A 20,558-nucleotide genomic window follows, 5' to 3' on the forward strand; every position below is an offset into this window, starting at 1 on the left:
AAGGACATTTCCTTATACCTCTTTTTTTTTCCTTTTTTTTTTTTTTTTTCTATGTCTTGGATTTACTATTTTCTTAGAAGACAAGAAATGTTGGATTTACAGTACACTTTTTCCTCTTTCGGTGGGGATTGGCGTGATTGATGCGTGGATGGACATAGCACACAAAGATTGACAAACAGATAGGAGACCTCTTAATCCAAACATTGATTGGTCAGATTATCTTGTAATCTTAATTAGATAAGAAGATTATTGTCAATAATTGAGGGCCCCATAAAACGATCATGGTTAAATACGAGTCATAATTTACTTGTATTATCTCTTTGGAGTTTGGAGCATCTTTTTCATGGGGAGGGAATCCTAAGCAAAGCTTCTTTGACAATCTTTTTCTTTTATGCCTTTCTCCCAACATAATCCACCTTTTGTGGGAATAAATTCTCTTCACAGTATCACACTTTATGCTTCTTCTTTATTTATACTTTACTTTGCAAGGCAGGCTTCCATTGTTGGTTCTAGGGAATTCTCGTTTGATTTAGAATATCCTATAAACAAGCATATCTAAGTAACAGGTGCATCATCTTAAATGCCTAGATAATATTGTCAAAGAGGGTCTGATGCCACTTGTTGGCTTGGAATAATGGTTAAGTTGTATAAAGACAAAACATTTTGGATAAGTTGCTGCTACTGCAGAACTAAAGAATGCAACCTTAAAAATGCAGAAATAAATACAATCTGAAATTATTTCATTAGGCTTTACAGAGGCAGCAGCATTACAAAGTATATGTATTTATACACTCATCGGACAATTCTAGAGACATTAGTAAAAACTGAACAAGTTGAACGGAAATGGAAAGGTACAAAGAAAGTGCATCAATTTCTAACAAAATCTAAATTTGAGCTTCATATCCTTATATGTGAAGCCCATCCGAAATGACTTTCAATGTGACCACCATTGTTGTTGTATCCATAATTGTTGTGAGTTTCACTGTTCCTTCCCAGCTCTCTTAATCGATTGAGCTCTGGGACTACAACCGTGGCAAGATCTGGCCTGTCCTTCTTCCTTAGCTCTGCACACTTCAATGACAATTTAGCAAACAGTAGAGCCTCCTCTACAGGCCAATCTGTCACTGTAGAATCAAGCAGCTCTGCAAATCTCTCTCTTTCAATGGCCCTTTGAACATGGTGGGCAAGACCCATTGGAGGCTTGGCAGTGATGATTTGTAGCAACATGATCCCCAATGAGTATATATCGGATTTTGTTGTCAACTTTCCTGTTTGTTGGTATTCAGGATCTATGTAACAAAAAGTCCCTGCAGTAGAAGTCATGTGGTATTGTGTGACGCTATTAGCCACAGAAGGTGGGACTAAACGTGCAAGCCCAACATCACTAATTTTGCTCACATAATTGCGGTCTAAGAGGATGTTGGCTGGCTTAAGATCCCGATGAACAAGGGGCTCTGGCTTTGCTTGGTGAAGGAAGAGAAGGGCAGTGGCAATCTCTGCCGCTATTTTGAATCGTTTTCTCCATGGAATTGGAGGGCTGTTGCCTCTTCGAAACAACCTGTCTTCTAAACTGCCATTGTCCAAGTATTCATAAACCAGACATCCATACTCAGAGCAGGCGCCAAGGAGGAGGACCATGTTAGGATGTCTAATGCAGCTAAGGACCTCAACCTGCACATGTTGTAGATATTGGCCAACAAATGCATCTTTATAGTTGAATAGGTAAGGAAAAGGTGCCACGTCATGCAGTGCTTCAGTAATGCATAATGTTACTATTAAATCTGATATCATTAGGAAAAGTACTAATTACATCACCGCTGTCACTCCAAAAGAACTAATCAATTTAGAGCTTCTCTAAAATTGCTTATAAGTCTAGTTTCGTCACATAGTAAGAACATGTTTGAGATTGCGTTTGAGAAATAAAATGTTTTAAGTCCAAAAGCTTTATTTCTCATAGTAGGAGCCAAGGAGGAGGACCATGTTAGGATGTCTAATGCAGCTAAGGACCTCAACCTGCACATGTTGTAGATATTGGCCAACAAAAACATCTTTATAGTTGAATAGGTAAGGAAAAGGTGTCACGCCATGCAGTGCTTCAGTAATGCATAACGTGCCACATCATGCAGTGCTTCAGTAATGCATAACGTTACTATTAAATCTGATATCATTAGGAAAAGTGCTAGTTACATCAACGCTGTCACTCCAAAAGAACAAATCAATTTAGAGCTTCTCTAAAATTGCTTATAAGTCTAGTTTCGTTACCCAGTAAGAGCATGTTTGAGATTACGTTTGAGAAATAAAGCTTTTAAGTCAAAAAACATTTTTTGGCAAAAGTTTCATTTTTAAGCTTTTGTTAAAAGTGCATTTTAGTCATTTTTAGGCTTTTTGGACCTCTAAAAGCGCTTTCAATTTATTTTACCAAACATATACTTTTTTCTTCAAACAGACTTTTTGAGTGTTAAACGCATTTTAAGCCCCTCAAACGCACACCCAAACAAACTCAAGTTAAGCAATGTGAGACTTAACATGCTTGAATGTCTTTATGAATCACCCACTATATGTATGCTATTCAACTTCTCAATGTGAGACCGGTCTGTTGCAGGTATTAATAAGAAACAGATTTAATCACAATGTAAAGATAAACTCATATCATATATACCTCCTGTTGGAATTGCTTCCTCCCTTGAGCAGCATCAGGTCTCAAAACTTTGATGGCAACTGGGGTGTGATCAAGTCTGCCTTTATACACAGGTCCATATCCACCTTCACCAATTTTCATTGATCCAGAAAACTTTTCAGTAGCTGCTTCAATCTCTTCTATGGTATATTTTCTGTACCTGATGTCATTATGTGTCAATGCAGACAATGCCCGATTTTTCTCTTCTGCCTCTTGCTTGGCCTTCATCTCCGCCTCTTTTCTTCTCTGTGCTTCCATCTCGGCTAGCTTCTGTGCTGCCTCTGCGGCTTCAATGGCAGCCTTACACTTAGCCTTCTCTAGTTCTGCCATGGCAAGAGCTGCTTCTTCAGCAAGCCTAGCTTCTTCAAACTTGCGCGCCTCCTCTAGCTTCCACTGGTGAAGCTCTCTAGCCTGACAACCAATGACACAACATTTCACTTAGTAAATAAGCAACGTGGAACTTAGCACTTGCGAGTATTTTTATAAACCACTTACTATACGTGAATTACTCATTTTCTTAATATGGGATTGAGATGTTACACTTACACTACTATTGAAATTAGATCATGAAATCTCATATATAGCAAACGGTACATAAGAAAATTTTCTCTTTAGTTCCATCCCGAAAAGAATTTTATAGTTTTGGTATGACCTTATTAGCCAACTTTGTGATATCTTATATATTTTATGGATTAAAATAAAATTAAAAAGCATTTTCTGTTTATATATATATATTTGAGAACTCTTTTAGTTAGGAGAATATTAGAGGGGTTATTAGCCTATTAATTAGTTAGGAGCTTTAAGATTTATTGTTTAATAATAATAATAATAATAATAATTTAAAAAAATAAAAATAAATAAATAAATAAATAAAGCTAAGCCCATAGGAAACCAACGTGTCCTTCAAACACTTTGTTCATGAAACTTCCTTTTGACACCAGGTAATCACGTGTCTTCCTATCCTTTCCTCTTTGGCACTTGTAATCCATGCATTTTCCAGTAAACCAACGAAAGCCACATACCCTCTTCCCTCTTCTTGAGAACCAATATAAATAACTCAAGTCTCTCCTCATTTTCTCACGTCCTAAGCCAATAAGAACTGCCTCAAGCGCGGCGTTCTTTCCCCTCAACTACGGTAATCCTCTCCCTCTTTTTAATTTCTTTGATATGTCAAGTCTGTGAGTAGCGTGTGTGCTCTTTCAAGTCATGTAATATAGTGATTCTTTAAGTTTGGTTTGTTTAAGATGTTATTTTATGGTCTGCATGATTATGGTTTCTGTAGTGCATATTCTTTTCTCTTTTTTTTGACAGTGATAATGAATCGCACATGTTTTCTATTCGGTTCCTCAGCCAACTACTATCTGGAATCTATTACAAGCTATTTATAGTTTCTGTTCCAAGAATAAAATCTTATAAATTCAAATGATTGGAATATTGGCTCATCAGCATTGTTGCTTTGGCCAATGTATCTGAGTTTAAGAACGTAAGTAAAAAGGGAATCCTCCCAGTAAAAACATAGTCAGTTTATTACTATATTTTTCTTGATGTGAACAATTGAGCATTAGATTAGAAGTAGAAGCTTAGTGATGGTGTGTTTTTATGGAGATACTTGGTGATGTCAGTATATTATTCTGTATTGTTGTTAATGCCTATTAAACCATGTCTTCTATTTGCTTAAATGATTATTGCCCTTAACTAATGCGGAACCTTAATTAATTGCCTGATGTACGTCTTTCTAGTCAGATTTTACACATTTATTGAGTTTGTAAAATTTCTTACATTAACGTTGAATATATATATGTAGCATTTTTTTGTATATATATATATATATATATATATACACGTATGCAGCATATTGGAAGGGAATATTGGATATCATATATATATATATATATATATATATAGACGTGCACAGCAGATTGGGAGATAAATTGATATAATGGGAATTATGTATATATATATATATATATATGTGTGCGCGCGCATTTATACATGGGGAACCGTGCACCCCCCACACACATGTATATATATATATACATATATATGTATATATATATATATATAATTTATTGAAAACTTTGACTAAAAATTTAAAAACACTTCTAAATTCATCTTTACAATTTATTTAGGTGAAAGGACGACTCGATCCAATCCGGCGTCAAATCCAAGTAAGGGGACACAATACCAAAAACCTCAACAAATTTTATTACTTGTCACACCCCCGATTAAGGTGAATAGGGGAAACGCGAACTTAAAAGAAAATCACAACAAATAAGGAATAATTATCAGAGATCATCGCATTAATACTAAGTAGCAAGTAAAGATAGGCAGTCAAAAGTTATGTAGGATTAGTGTTTTACTATGAACATTACAAAATATCGTTTACATGAGCTGGGAATCCTAAAACAACATTTCAGGCCATGTCAGGAGGTATAATCAAAAGTGACTACTATAGGGGGTTATAGCCTCCCCATGTGTCAAGTGTTCTCCCATATATAAACATAACAAAAAATATTGTGCAGTCTACAAAAACAAAAGTCTGCACAATATTTTTTGTTATGTTTATATATGGGAGAACACTTGACACATGGGGAGGCTATAACCCCCTATAGTAGTCACTTTTGATTATACCTCCTGACATGGCCTGAAATGTTGTTTTAGGATTCCCAGCTCATGTAAACGATATTTTGTAATGTTCATAGTAAAACACTAATCCTACATAACTTTTGACTGCCTATCTTTACTTGCTACTTAGTATTAATGCGATGATCTCTGATAATTATTCCTTATTTGTTGTGATTTTCTTTTAAGTTCGCGTTTCCCCTATTCACCTTAATCGGGGGCGTGACAAGTATGGTATCAGAGCCAAGTCAACTATAAGTTTGACTTGTCCTTTCTTAACCTAGGCTTAGGTCAAATTGCATCACTACGCTTACGATTTTTGCAAGTAGTTAGATAGGAAACTCTAATTTTTGTCACGTTACAGAGGCATGACAGAAGGAGGAGAAGGATCTTCTCAAGGTTTGGAAGTTGAGGCTACCTCGGATATGGCTCAGATGTTTCAAGCTATGGCTAGGCAATTCGTCACGGCCATAACTGATCTTAGAAGAGAAGCACCCCGTGAGGAGGAGCGCGGCTGTCCATTCAAACGCTTCGAGCGACTCCCCATTCCTTCGTTCGATGGGAAACGAGATCCTATAGAGTGCTAAAATTGGCTGACTGATGTAGAAGAGATTTTGTGACTTGCAGGTTGCACAGAAGAACAAAAAGTACAATACACCGCTTTTCGACTGTCAGGTGAAGCCAGGCACTGGTGGACTGCCAAAAAGGTATTACTGATTCAAGAACTAGGCCGGGAGGAAGCAATCTCTTGGCCACGATTTCAGAAAGAATTTCTCCAGCAATATTTTCCTAAGATTCTCAGGGACGCGATGGCTCGAGAATTCATGGACCTCACCCAGGGAAATATGACAGTCGCCCAGTATGCTGGCCGCTTCAATGAATTGGCTCGCTTTGCTCCTTACCTGGTGGCGGATGAGCAAAATCGAGTAAGGAAGTTTGAACAGGGCCTCAACCCACGAATCCATGAACGTATTGTATGCTTTGAAATTCAAGATTTTGTGGAAATAGTTAACAAGGCCTCTCTAGCTGAGGAGAGCGTGAAGAGGAGTGCTTTGGCAATGATGGAAACACGAAAGAGGGCTGCACCTCCACCAAATCAAAACCAAGCTGGATGGAAACGAAGACCGAACGGAAATAATCATGGAATCAAACCCATGGGAAATGGGTCGAGTTCAGCCACCAGTGCGCCTTGTCCGAAATGCCAACGCCTCCACTACGGACTGTGTCGTACAGGGACCAATATGTGCTACCGATGCGGTCAGGCTGGTCACTTTGCACGAGATTGCCCAAAGGCAAAAGGAGGTGCTGCATCATTACAGGTAAGGAATAATCGCTTACCACCCACTCAAGCCAGGGTTTATGCCCTCACGCAAGGTGAAGCAGAAACGGAGAATGGAGTAGTCACAGGTATTCTATCTCTCTTTATTGGCAAGGCTGTGGTTTTATTCGATTCTGGAGCTACTCATTCTTTTGTATCAGCTAAGTATGCTAGGAGATTTTGTATTAATATAGAACCTATGGAAATAGGAGTACTAGTATCTACCCCGGTAGGCAAATCAGTGTTATGCAGGAAAATAGCCTCGGGTTGCCCAATTCTTATTGAGGGAAGAACCCTCACCGCTGATTTGATAGTATTTGATATGGAAGGGTTCGACATTATCCTCGGAATGGACTGGTTATCAAAAAATCATGCCATCATTGATTGCCACAATAAAGAGGTAATTTTCAGACTTCCAACTGACTCCGAATTCAAATTTGTGGGAACCAAGGTGGGCACTACTCCACAACTAATCTCAGCAACACAAGCCAAACAACTATTACTAGAAGGATGTCAAGTCTACCTGGCATGCTTAAAGGAGTCACCTCAAGAGGAAAGAAAAATGGAGGAGATAACCGTGGTGCAAGAATTCCTTGATGTCTTTCCAGAAGACTTTCCAGGACTTCCTCCTGACAGGAAAATAGAATTTTGTATTGATTTAATTCCAGGAGCAGCTCCAATATCTAAGGCACCCTACAGGATGGCACCTGCAGAATTAAAAGAATTGAAGACCCAGCTACAAGAATTGTTAGACAAAGGATTCATACGCCCCAGCGTATCGCCATGGGGAGCGCCTGTGCTCTTTGTGAAAAAGAAGGATGGTACTTTTCGGATGTGTATTGACTATCGGGAACTTAACAAGATCACCATCAAAAATAAATATCAACTACCTCGTATAGACGATTTGTTCGACCAGCTGAAGGGTGCTCTGATACCATACTTGTCACGCCCCCGATTAAGGTGAATAGGGGAAACGCGAACTTAAAAGAAAATCACAACAAATAAGGAATAATTATCAGAGATCATCGCATTAATACTAAGTAGCAAGTAAAGATAGGCAGTCAAAAGTTATGTAGGATTAGTGTTTTACTATGAACATTACAAAATATCGTTTACATGAGCTGGGAATCCTAAAACAACATTTCAGGCCATGTCAGGAGGTATAATCAAAAGTGACTACTATAGGGGGTTATAGCCTCCCCATGTGTCAAGTGTTCTCTCATATATAAACATAACAAAAAATATTGTGCAGACTTTTGTTTTTGTAGACTGCACAATATTTTTTGTTATGTTTATATATGGGAGAACACTTGACACATGGGGAGGCTATAACCCCCTATAGTAGTCACTTTTGATTATACCTCCTGACATGGCCTGAAATGTTGTTTTAGGATTCCCAGCTCATGTAAACGATATTTTGTAATGTTCATAGTAAAACACTAATCCTACATAACTTTTGACTGCCTATCTTTACTTGCTACTTAGTATTAATGCGATGATCTCTGATAATTATTCCTTATTTGTTGTGATTTTCTTTTAAGTTCGCGTTTCCCCTATTCACCTTAATCGGGGGCGTGACAAACTTCATATCTTATAAGCATATATTATATCAATTATACATATTTAGAACTAGATTCATGACAATCAATTTATTAATCAGTATTCAATTATCTATAATCATAATATTAGGAAAATAATATTACATTCTAACAAATAACTCAATAAAGCCTCCTCACTATATCAATTATTAATGGAATAAGAAGTAAATAGAGTTGAAATGTAGTTTATATTTATGCGAATTATGCAGGTTAATTACAGGTTAACCAGATTGACCCGTTTATTATATATCTCTAATCGGATTGACTCGAATCTTATTACACTAAATTCTAACATGCTAATTTCGTGTAGAATTCGTGAGTCATGTCAAAAATTAACAACCCTAACTTTAACGGCCACTAGAAAAGCCGCAATAGTGTGTGCTTTTGCGCATAGCATCAAGTGACCACTATCATGGGGAAGTAAAGAAAGATTATGTGTCAAGGATTATAACTTAACTTTATTGAGAATCCCCTGTTTCTCTTGAGACAAAAATTAATTCACTTTGAAAGTTTGATAATAACATCACCTTATTTTTGGCCGAGATTGCTTCTTTGCAAGCTGAGCTATACATTTCCATGGTTTGCTTTAGCTCGAGCCTCAATCTTTTCATCTCAGCTTCAAGCTCTCGCTGCAATAAACCATGAGCAGTTGATAGTCAAGTTACTTGATTGATGATAGCCTAATAGGAGTTAGTTTGTTCAATTTTCACTTACTGCAGATTGTCTGGCTAAGGATGATTCCCTGGGAGAATGTGTTGCAATGCTGAAATCTAAATTTTGGCCTGAGATGTCGATGGATCCAAACATCATTGGCCCTGCATAATCATGATGCTCATCGGACACAGAATTGCGGCTAAATGAAGTCCTTGACCCACGATTTGGAAGCTCAATATTTTCCACTGACATATTGGTTGGACTACTCCTGGCCCTCTCCCTTGTTGTTGCTCTCGTTACATCATTGTTCCTCTCCATAGCCATTCTCTCTTGTCCTCCATTTCTCCATGATGTCCTTGCATGTCTGCGTTTCACCAACAAACAATTAAATACTCTCCTTCGTGTGCAGATTCAAACTTTTCTTTGACAAATTTAATCATTTAATTAATACTTTAACTAGCAGTAATATATGATCGAGTTGCATGGTTTTGGGTACCTAGCTCCATTTTCTTCACTGGTGTGATCAGGTGTTGGTGGAAGTCCCACCGAAGATAGTTGTTTTGGAGGGGTAGCAGTATTAGCCAGAGGCCTTAATGCTGTTCGTGCTGACAATATCTTTCCTTTGGAAATTACATACACAGAACAGAAATTTGGTGCAGATTTGATTAAACTACCGGGTATATCATATGCTTTGAACTTCCTGTACATCTCAACCCCAACAATATGCTTTAGTTGACTTTTTCCTATATATATATATATATATAGACACACACACAGACGGAGACAGAGAGAGGACCTTGCAAGGGCATTCCTTGTTGATGCACCAACGACAATGCTGCTGATGCAGTTTTTCTGGATATGATCCAAAAGTGCTTTAGGAGCATCATTGTCTTCGAGGACAACCTCTTTCAATTGAATCTAAAGTTCAAAAAAATTACTACATTTCAATTAATTCTCACTTATATGGAAATGACCCATATTGCATAATATACTAATTACCCCCACAAATCAAACAAAATTGAGAAAAAGGTGAAAAATTTGTACCCCTTTACGAGCACAATACGCGCGGTAGGGGACGAAGAGGTCTTTGGTGTCATGGGAATCGCCTGATTCAGCCTCACCCGCGCTCTCTGCATACCTCTCAAAGGCCAACAGTTTAGTGTAACAATGAAAAGAAATTTAGTGGGGAATTGAGAATTCAATTCAATCAATAATATTAAAAATTAGTGAGAGGGTACCTACGATTTGGGGTGCTTAATTTGTGCCTAACGTGGATTAGGATGATAACCGGGTTGCTAATCACGAGATGATCAATAGCCCACCGGACGGCATGTGGGCTGTTCTTGTCCTTGTCAACGGCCACCGCCGTGGACTTGATGTTTGGAGTAGTATGATCATCGGGAGGGAAGTGAGGAACCATTTGGGTAGCTAGTTAGCACCACCGCCACCGCCACACCCACCACGACAATCCCCCCCGGAAACCGCGGCTATAATCCGTGGAAGGAAGAGCAAGGGAAGGAGCAAAGCAAAGCAGAGCTCCCTGGCCTAAACGTGAAGTGGGAAACAAGGAAAACGGAACCTAACTAACTTTTAAATGCGGATCTCCGCCACTCGCTTGATTTAGGCAATTTGACCGGGCCATGACAACGGATATTCAAATGACCTGGCATGTCTTGAAGTTATATCCGTACGCTAGTCATCCGCATGTCCGTACTGGGTCTTTGGAGAGAGAATCCGTACGATTTGCCTGTTTCTTGAGTTAGTTTAAGAGTTGATTTGGGCTAATCTCCTAGAAATGTTATAATGCAATAAAAGTATAATTTTTTTTCATTAAAGTTTTAGGTGGCAAGAGGATATAGGTCTTATCCATAGTTATTGTGGATTCACCAACTGATGGGCATGTGACCTCTTGCCACCTAAGACTTCTATGGGCAAAAAATAATATTTTTATTGCACTATAGCATATCTCTTAATCTTAATAGGCATGTTTAGATGTGCCAAATTTTTTACCACATCATTTGGTAAAAAATTTAGTAGGACTGACATTTCTATAATCTTAATCATTGTTATATGTCCAAACATTAGAACCACCGATGATGTCTCTTTGAATTATAAAGTCTTGTAATCAACAGCATATTTGAGATTCATTTGCAATGCTACTACGACGGTCAAATAGATGTCAAAAAAGTGTGTTTATCACCCTACAACTCATTTAAAGAAGAAAAAAAAATGCACATTTGGTTAAAAAGAAGTTCGAAGCGCTTTTGAAGATCTAAAAACCCCAAAATCAAACGATGTATTGAGTCCAAACATTTTGATTTGACTTAAAATGATAGTCATTGTATATATTTTTATGCATGACTGAATTATGTTCTTGAAATCGTAATTGATAATAATTGTATGGCATGCCACCCAAAAAAAAAAAAAAAAAAATGGTGAAGTATTTGGGGCAAATGAATATCAGTTTATACGAACTTTTGAATCTATAGTCCAATTATGAGATAAGTGGTATTTACTCCTAATTCGATGGCTATTATGATGGACACAACACCCATGGGTTTCCATGCCACATGGAGTATCGACTCGATCGAGCAATTAGGGAACGGCTAACTATGTACAATACTTAGGCATCAAGATTGTATCATATCTAGTTCCCAAGAGGTAGTTCAATCGGCTGGGACCACGCTTTATTAAATATAGGTCACTAGTTCGAATCTCCCTCTCTCTTTTATGCGGACATGTCAACAAAAAAAAAAAAAAAAAAATTGTATCATATGTCTCATAGGACGCTAAAACCCCTACCGTGAAGAGAGTATGGGCACATATAAGGCCACATGAAGGTTGATTGCGATCGTGATACATATATTGATATTATATTGTATACAAGATTTTTGGCCTTTAGCTATTGCATGAACGAGAGGAGGCACTCACAAAAGGGTTTTTAATCTCACATTTTGAAGAGACCCAAAAATTTTCTCAAAGCTAGTTTGACTCAATTAACGATAATTATTCATCATTATAAAGAAATAACTATTATTTAAGAATAAATAGGTAGGAATAAAAATGTAATAAGAAAAATAAAAATTTAAACAGTATTAACCAGGAGAAGCAACCCTAAGGGGTTAATCCAAGTGGTGAAGGCCTTGGTCTTAGGGTTTATTCCGTTTAAAGTCTAAGGTTCAACACCTCATAGATGCAAACAATTTCTTGAGGCCACACTCCCCAGTAAAAAGCCAGCGATTTAACTAGTTCAGTGTAAAAAAACTTTGAAGGGGTAAGTTTGAAGGGTCCTGCCTTGGAGTGGTTCTCCGACATCAAAAAATAAAAAAATAACAAGGAAAAGCTATTCCATTAATTTACCTATTCCACCCTGCCAAACGTGCCCTAAGTATAGTTGGAAACAAACAGCGGTCAGGCCGAGCGGAGGCGTTGGTGGAGAGTGAGAAAAGAACAGAGTAGAGCGAGGAGAAGCTTCTGGAAGGGAAGAGATGTCGACGATATACGTGTTGGAGCCACCGACGAAGGGCAAGGTGGTGTTGAATACGACGCACGGGCCGCTGGACATCGAGCTGTGGCCCAAAGAGGCCCCGAAGGCCGCCCGCAACTTCGTCCAGCTCTGCCTCGAAGGCTGCTACGACAACACCATCTTCCACCGCATCATCAAGGGCTTCCTCGTTCAGGGTGGCGATCCCACCGGTACTGGCACCGGTACGTACTCCCTCCCAATTCAGGTTTTCTACTGCCTCTAAAGATCAGAGAATACGTTCTAAATTAAGCTTTATCTACTTACAGTTTCGGTCTGTAGAACATAGATTTTAATACTATTTGTTAGGGAACAAAATTAAGCTTTTCAGATTTGTTCAATTTCGGGAAAAGTCATTTGGGATTAGATAAAATTCGTCAATTTCTTACAATACACCACCAGCTGGAGAGTGTAGTGGAAGTGGTAATATTCAGTGCTGTTTATGGACGTCAGTGTTTGTCAAAATTTCCAGGTGGTGAATCTATTTATGGGGGCGCTTTTGCCGACGAGTTTCATTCGCGATTAAGGTTCAAGCACAGGGGCTTGGTTGCGTGTGCTAATGCTGGCACGCCAAATTCGAATGGGAGTCAGTTCTTTATATCGTTGGACCGCTGCGAGTGGCTTGACCGGAAGAATACTATTTTTGGGAAGGTGATTATGACTTCATTTCACAAACCCTTTGCTAGACATTTTGAATATTCATGGATGAATTTTTGAACTTGTTCATGGGTTTCAGGTGACTGGGGATTCGATATATAATCTTACGAGATTGGGTGAGATTGAAGCTGATAAGGATGACCGGCCATTGGATCCGCCAAAGATTAACTCAGTTGAGGTAGGTCGTAGACAAACCATGCGTTGATCTTCGTATTACTTGTCCTTATATTCCGGTGTTTGAAACTGTCGATGTTTTTCTTATGCTTTCCTGCCGGCTTCTACTTCTGTGATGTACTATTTTCTTTGCTTATTTAGTTATAAACTTATTGTGTGTATAGAGAGTTTGATGAGCCAGCATTCTTCTTAAAATCACTACTTTAGGTGTTATGGAACCCTTTTGATGATATTCTTCCAAGAGCACCTCCAAAGGCTTTGATCAAATCCACAACTGATACTGACAAGAAAGATACAAAGATAAAGGCTGTGAAGTGAGTTTTTTTTTTCTTTCTCTTAGCCGGTGTAATTCTATCTTCTGCGGATGGAATACAGAGATTTACATGTTGAATTGTGTTATCACTTTTCTTGCCTGAGTTATGCGCATATTATATTTGCATAATGCAGAAAGCTGAACTTGCTTTCATTTGGAGAGGAAGCTGAAGAAGAGGAGAAAGAATTGGTGGCTGTAAAGCAAAAGATCAAGAGCAGTCATGATGTATTGGATGATCCTCGTCTTTTAAAGGTAGAAATTCCAAGTAATGAATTGGTAAAGATCCACCATCTGTTTTTTTGAAGCTGGATTCAATCTGAGCTTACCTGCTATGGAATTTTCTGTTATTTGAAAATTTCATGATGTATTGGATGATCCTCGTCTTTTAAAGGTAGAAATTCTGAGTAATGAATTGGTAAAGATCTACCATCTGTTTTTTTGAAGCTGGATTCAATCTGAGCTTATCTGCTATGGATTTTTCAGTTATTTGAAAATTTCATCTGTGTTATACCTATCTGAAACAAAAGAGAGAAAAAGGAAAAAAAAAAATCATCATGTACTGTTTAAGTTGATTGCATTGAGGCCTGCTTTGGCTTAGTGCAAGCACAATCTTCTTAAACCAGTAATTTCACTTGTGAAAATCATACTATTCTGCAAAACAAATTATGAAAGTTCTGCATTATGTCTTATACAAAAAAGCAGTTTGACTATTAGCACGACGTATCTCTAACAGAACTTTTTTAATGCAGAGCTCATCTGATGTCAAAACAACAAGGGATGTGCAGTTATCTATAAGAGAAGCTTTAAGCTCAAAGAACGAAGAGTCACAGAAAGATTCAGAAGCTGAATTTTCTAATCCCCTTGATTATAGTGATGATGATGAGGCCAACTTTGATGAACGAATGCGTTTGCAAATACTCAGAAGAAGGAAGGAGTTGTCGGATATCCCAGCTAAGCCAAAATTGCGGAAGGGTACCTTACTCATCTTAGTAACTTTTTTTTTTTTAGTAACTCTTTAAATTATACTTATCAAAAAAAAGTAACTCTGTAAATTTTCAAAACTGTGTATGCTTGCATAGAAGTCTTTTTTTTTTATTATTATTTTTTTTATTCAACATAGAAAATATGAAAGTATACCTTGTACTCATGGTTCCATCATCATATTCATCAAGCTTCCATGCCCCTTCTAAAAAGATCTTCAAGAATTTCAGTAGAACAAGGAAGCTGGAATACAGCGGCGAAAACCTTGCATAAGAAGCTAACTTGCTGCACAGCAAATATACATATAAAAACAAAAACAAGAAAATGGCTAAGTAACCTTTTGCATGGTTATTAAAATTAAAAACCTCCCTATCTTCGAAAGTATTTTCTCCTTGTGATAACGAAAACCAGCATGGAAAACTCCTGTTGTTGCAAACTAGTACAGACACACAAACACACAGTAAAGTATATTGAAATGGCAAGCAAAACAAGGAACATGCTATATATTTTAGCTAAAAAGCAGGACAAAAGAAACTAAAGAATAGAACTGGCCCTAGTTTTTTGCTTAAAAGGTGGAGTTAGTGAATAAAATTATTACTACTTTTTGGTAGAAAAAAATGAAGAGTGGGTTGAGGTTCCTGCAACTGTGGTTTAGATATAGTATATTGGAGATCTATGTCAACAAACAATTTATTTATTTTTGCTATTTTATTCTTCTTGATAAGTAATAAATTTATTGAAAAAGAAAAGGTGGGGCCCAAGTACATGGGAGATATAGAAGAGGTTCTCCTAAGAGATCACTATCTAAATTTTAAATGATCAAGAAAATGTAAAAAGGGTAGAAAGAAAATATCTTGGTTGGTGGCCCATTAGCTTCTTCACTACCTGTGCACATTGCACCGTTTAGAAATCAAAATGCATTAGTCAAAAATTGATTATGGGAGTTTCAACCAACAAATATTGAGTAACAAACTATGCTTAGTGAAGGGGGGAATATTTGTCAACATCAAAACATTGAAAATGACACTGTTATTTAGTTTATTTTTGATAAGTGAAATGACAGTGTTATTTAGCGATGCAAGTCAAATAGGTTTGATATCTATTGCCAATGCCATTGTCTTTTGCTTCCTTCTTCCTTTTCCAAATTATTTTTTATTCTTCATAATGGCCTTAATTATTGACGCAAGTTGCCTTATTATCTGTACATGCAGGGAATTCTAGTCCAAAACGCAATGAAATATCTACATCAAGGTAAAATAGATATGTATTAATGTATATATGTATGTTAGCTATTCCCACAGGTGCTTTGCTGCAATTTGCATGTGCACATGTATTTACATTGTTAAAATTTTACTAATTAACACAAACGGGGAAGCAATAAGGTTTTCAACAAGATTTGCATGGATATAGTTTGGTACAGAGCTTCAGTTGCATGTCTAAGATCTTTAATTTGAACATGTCATATCTGAAAGTAAAGGCATTGTCAATCTGGTGGCATCCACGAAACTAAGAAGTAAGAAGACTATGGGACAATTGGATTTAATGTTTCTTGGAAGAACAAAAATTACAGAAAGGAGCACTTTCACCAAGCCATATATGGCTGTTAAAGTCTTAAAATATTAAGCAGCAAGCTACATTTTAAATTTTAGCCTCATTATTAGGTGTATATGTGAATGAAATGAAAGAGCCATTACAAAACCATCCCCTCTTGGTGTCAATTGAACTCTTGAAACATGATATCTAGAAAAATTCATTGCAAGGCATATATTTTTTCTTGCTAGATGGAGCCTTTCCATATTTATTGAAGACCCTTTTCATATTATTAGTTGCATGAACGATGATAAATTATCGATTCAGGAAATAGAAGTTTAAGAGCATGTAATATGTGGTAGTTAATCATTGCCTCTTGATTATTATCAAGGTTCAATTGCCAGGGTGGGGGAATGGTGTAATTAATCGTTTGGATAGGAGTGGACATAAAGTCCTTTTTTCTTTTCAGCAAAGAAACTCGTCTTCAGCATTATAATTTCTAGAAAGGGCCTAAACCATTTGTTCGTTTCTTTATATCTTTTTTCCTTGCATACAACACAGTGCTGACATAGGGGCCTGTGGATGCTATGTTGCACAAATGACAGCAAACAATTAGATATGATGCTTGCTTGCTTGCTTCATACGCACGCAGGTAACCTGCAAGCAGCAATACTATTGTCTTTGAAAAATTCAATTAATAAAAGTGAACTGCATTAGTACGTGTCAAATGAGTCATTGAAAGATCAAAACCTCCTCCTCTTGGTCCTATGTTTTTTACAACTTTGTGGCCAGGATAAAGATTTATTCATTAAAAAAAAAATTGTGGCCAAGATAAAAGTTTTCAAATATGTTTAATTTGGAAATATAATTTCATTTTCTTCTTACCAGGCTTAACACTGAAAGCATTGATGATGATCAACCAAGGATAGAAAAGCTGTCTTTGAAGAAAAAGGGAATCGGATCAGAAGCCAGAGCAGAACGAATTGCTAATACAGATTCGGACTTACAGCTGATGGGTGAAGCTGAACGAGGAAGGCAGTTGCAAAAACAGAAAAAGCGCAGAATTCAAGGACGTGAAGATGAAGTAAGTTATGAGTTAGTGGTTCTTATTTGTTTCGTCTCTCTTATCTCATCTTATTTCCTAGGTCCTTCCCTTTTGGCAAAAGCATTACAGCAAATGGTCCATCTGTGGACCGATGAAATATGCAAGTGATAGGAAATAATGACCTACAAATGACTAATAGAAACAAAACCAGTAGTCAAATATTGCCCATAATACTCAAACTTGGAATCAAGTGTGTGAGAAATGTCTTTTAATAAACTTCAACCACCTCAAGCGGAACCCTCGAGCTTTCTAAGTCTGTCCTTTCAATAAGTTTGCATGCGAGGAGAAAGAGGCTGGAAATTTCAAGATGTCATCAACATTTAGACTAATACCATTATGTTTCTCACTTGCTTGAGAGCATATCTATAACGATCCAAAGAAAAGCGCTAGCCACATCTGCGCTATGACCCAAATATGACTAGTCAATTTGGAGATTCCCTATAATTTCTTATAAAGTTCAGTTTCACCTAGTAATTAGGAAATGTGGAACTTAACACTGATGACTATCTTTTATAAACCACCAAACTCTATGTGGGCTACTTTTCATCTTCCAAATATGGAACCGGAGTGTTATAAGCTCCCCCTTTTAAACTCTTAATGCTCTTGTCAAGGCCTAGTCATGCAGTGTTCCAGTACCACATGGCTTGGCGTTATTAGGTGGTTCTGATACCATTTGCAATGACCCAAGAGAAAGCGCTAACCATATCTGGGCTATAACCTTAAAATGACTAGTCAATTTAGAGTTTTCTTAAAATTTCTTATAAAGCCCAATTTCACCTAGTAACTAGCAATGCGAGATTTAGCATTCATGACTATCTTTTATAAACCACCCACTCTATGTGGGCTACTCCTCATCTTTCCAATATGGGATTAGGGTGTTACAATATCACTTTATGTTTGAGACATTTCCCCTGGGAAACGCTTGCCATCAATGGATGAATGAGTTGTTAAATATAAATCTTAACCCTTTTGTTTTTTATCCCAAGTCTTTGGAAATTAGAAAATAGAAATTAACTTCCATATTTGAGATTTCCGTTTGATTTCTGAGATCAAAAGAAATATTGGATGTTAGGTTCATAACAATAATAATTTAGGGTTATAATTTTTTTCCCTTGTACTCTTAGGAACTATATGAACTGCAACATATTTTCTGTTGGCCATAGTTTACTTTTATTAAATCATGGAATTTAATCTCTGGTAGTGGTTTAGAAAAAGAAAAAAGGAAAGTAGGGAAAGATGGGGGGGGGGGGGGGGGGGGGGGGGGGCTGGGTAAGAAATATCTTCTTATATGGAATTTGGGACTGTTGTCTGCATCATCTATAGGCCTCAGAAAACTTTAACTTGTGTAATTCTTGATATGCCCCTTATGTAGTTCTATGTTTATATAATTTTCTTACTGGTTTCTTGTTTTGTCACTATTAGGTTCTAGCAAAACTTGAGAAGTTTAAGTCCACCATGTCTGGAAAACCCACGGACTCAGGTAGTGGGTCTGGAGATGGCAATGATGAATTATCTGACTGGGGAGCAGTTAAATTAAAGTTTGGCCCTGAACCTGGCAAGGTAAGCTTCATATATTTATATGCCATCTCCATTGTGAGTTCTTTTCAATTGTTCAAAGGGTTTCAGAAACCAGGTAGAATGAGATCATTCCATTTCTTTGCAAATAGCATTTGAGCACCTATCCTGTGGACTCATTCCAAAAAATATGGTCTCAGATCAGAAACAAAATCTGTGAATGGTTGTAGTTATTGAAATTAGCTGTGTTATATTTGGTGAAAACATTTTTCAGAAAATATTTTCTCCATTTTTTGGTGTTTGGTACATATAAAAAATACTAGTCGAAGGAAAATTATTTCCGACTTAACTGCAAATTTGCCCCTGTAGGGAGGAAAATGCTTACGCCTCTAAAGAAGCATAAGCTATTTTCAAAAACTTGTCTCCCCCCTCTCTCCTCTGCCGCCATCTCCTTAGCCGTAACACCATTCACCCTCGCTGAGGAACCCAACTATCCCTACCCCAGTGCCACCCTCCTTAGCCTCTTGGTGGCCATTCCCCTACCCTATCCCAACCTTCCTTCCTACAGCGGCTTCCACCCACACAATGAAACCTCGTTGTCCTCTTCATCCGGTGCCACTATTTTCTGATTGTAGCCTGACATCCTTCTTGCTCCATTGTAACCCCTACCTCTCACGATTGCCCTGTTACCCTGTGTCCCAAAAAAAAAAAAACTCCCCTTTTACCTTTAGGAATTTCCCCCTCCCCAGTTTGATTTCTGTTTTTTTTTTTTTTTTGGCAAATTACCCCCTTAATTACCAAGCGATTCAATTTTTTTCGGTGAATCATTTTATGCAGGACCGCATGTCTCGCAGTGATGACCCAAACGACTACGTTGTGCTTGACCCTCTTTTGGAGAAAGGAAAACAGAAGTTCAACCGGATGGTAGCCAAGCAAAAGCAACGAGAACGGGAATGGGCTGGCAGATCTCTTACTTGATCTCATATTTGCTGACTACGTAATTAAGCAGGCTTGTGAATATCTATAGACTAATGGAGGTGACGAGTTTGGTCTCGTGGCCGTTTGACTTTGTTAAGTAATTTTAGAGCTACAATGTTGTACAGATTTTTGAGTCATGCGGGAAAAGGTCCTGAGAAACCAGGGAAGCTTTAGAATTGAGATGCACTGATGCCTATCTCGTATAGTTTCATTTTTTTTTTTTTCTAGGAAACAGGGAGAACCGCAAAAAACAAATGCAATCTTTTGCTACGGCTCTCGTTTTCTCTGGTATTGATCACCTTATTCTTCATTGTAGTTGAATTTACATGGAAGGCAGTGGTATTGTTAGCATGCTTCAGGCAATCTGAGAGAAATACATGCAGTTAATTTTTTGTTTTTGTTTTTGTTTTGAAAGATAATGAAGCGCAGGTAAAATTAGGGGTGGACAAAATATCCGATTGCTGTCTACCAACTATCACCAAACCATTATCGACTTTTGGCGGTCGGTGGTTGGAATAAAAAAACTGTTTTGACACCAGTTCTGTACATGGTATAATTTTTATTTCATCGATTAACCGACTTTGGCCCTCAATAGGTTTTTCCATTACTTGTTTAGCCCGAAAGAAGTAGGTTTGGCCCAATATAAAAACCCCATAACTAATTGACTTAGAGCTTATTTGGGATTGCATTTGAAAAATTGAGATTTTAAGTCAAAAAGAGCTTTTAGGCAAAAGTTTTATTTTTAAACTTTTGTCAAAAGTGCATTTTGGTCATTTTTAGGCTTTTTGGACTTTTAAAAGCGCTTTTAATTTTTTTATTAAACGAGTATTTTTTTCTTCAAACAGGCTTTTTAAGTGTTAAAAGCACTTTTAAGGCCCTCAAACGCAATCTCAAACAAGCTCTTCACCAAATA

The 20,558-nt window shown here is 37.4% G+C and overlaps 2 protein-coding genes across 2 annotated transcripts; one reads left to right on the forward strand and one right to left on the reverse strand.

The window, feature by feature from the left end:
• Positions 1–753: 753 nt before the first annotated feature.
• On the reverse strand, positions 754–10,645 carry LOC132184791 (kinase with adenine nucleotide alpha hydrolases-like domain-containing protein). Its single transcript, XM_059598550.2, has 8 exons — positions 10,112–10,645; positions 9,914–9,999; positions 9,666–9,787; positions 9,366–9,569; positions 8,930–9,233; positions 8,743–8,844; positions 2,660–3,088; positions 754–1,671 (listed from the first exon to the last, which is right to left on the reverse strand). The coding sequence occupies exons 1-8, from the start codon at positions 10,287–10,289 to the stop codon at positions 898–900; spliced, it is 2,199 nt and encodes a 732-aa protein (XP_059454533.1). The 5' UTR covers positions 10,290–10,645; the 3' UTR covers positions 754–897.
• Positions 10,646–11,899: 1,254 nt separating this feature from the next.
• On the forward strand, positions 11,900–20,044 carry LOC132184819 (Cyclophilin-like peptidyl-prolyl cis-trans isomerase family protein). Its single transcript, XM_059598592.2, has 10 exons — positions 11,900–12,577; positions 12,865–13,043; positions 13,129–13,227; positions 13,431–13,537; positions 13,671–13,788; positions 14,286–14,508; positions 15,729–15,768; positions 16,936–17,131; positions 18,575–18,712; positions 19,505–20,044. The coding sequence occupies exons 1-10, from the start codon at positions 12,358–12,360 to the stop codon at positions 19,643–19,645; spliced, it is 1,461 nt and encodes a 486-aa protein (XP_059454575.2). The 5' UTR covers positions 11,900–12,357; the 3' UTR covers positions 19,646–20,044.
• Positions 20,045–20,558: the final 514 nt, after the last annotated feature.

This window comes from Corylus avellana, chromosome 7 (genome assembly GCF_965113065.1).
Source record: "Corylus avellana chromosome 7, dhCorAvel1.hap1.2, whole genome shotgun sequence".
Lineage (NCBI taxonomy): Eukaryota > Viridiplantae > Streptophyta > Magnoliopsida > Fagales > Betulaceae > Corylus > Corylus avellana.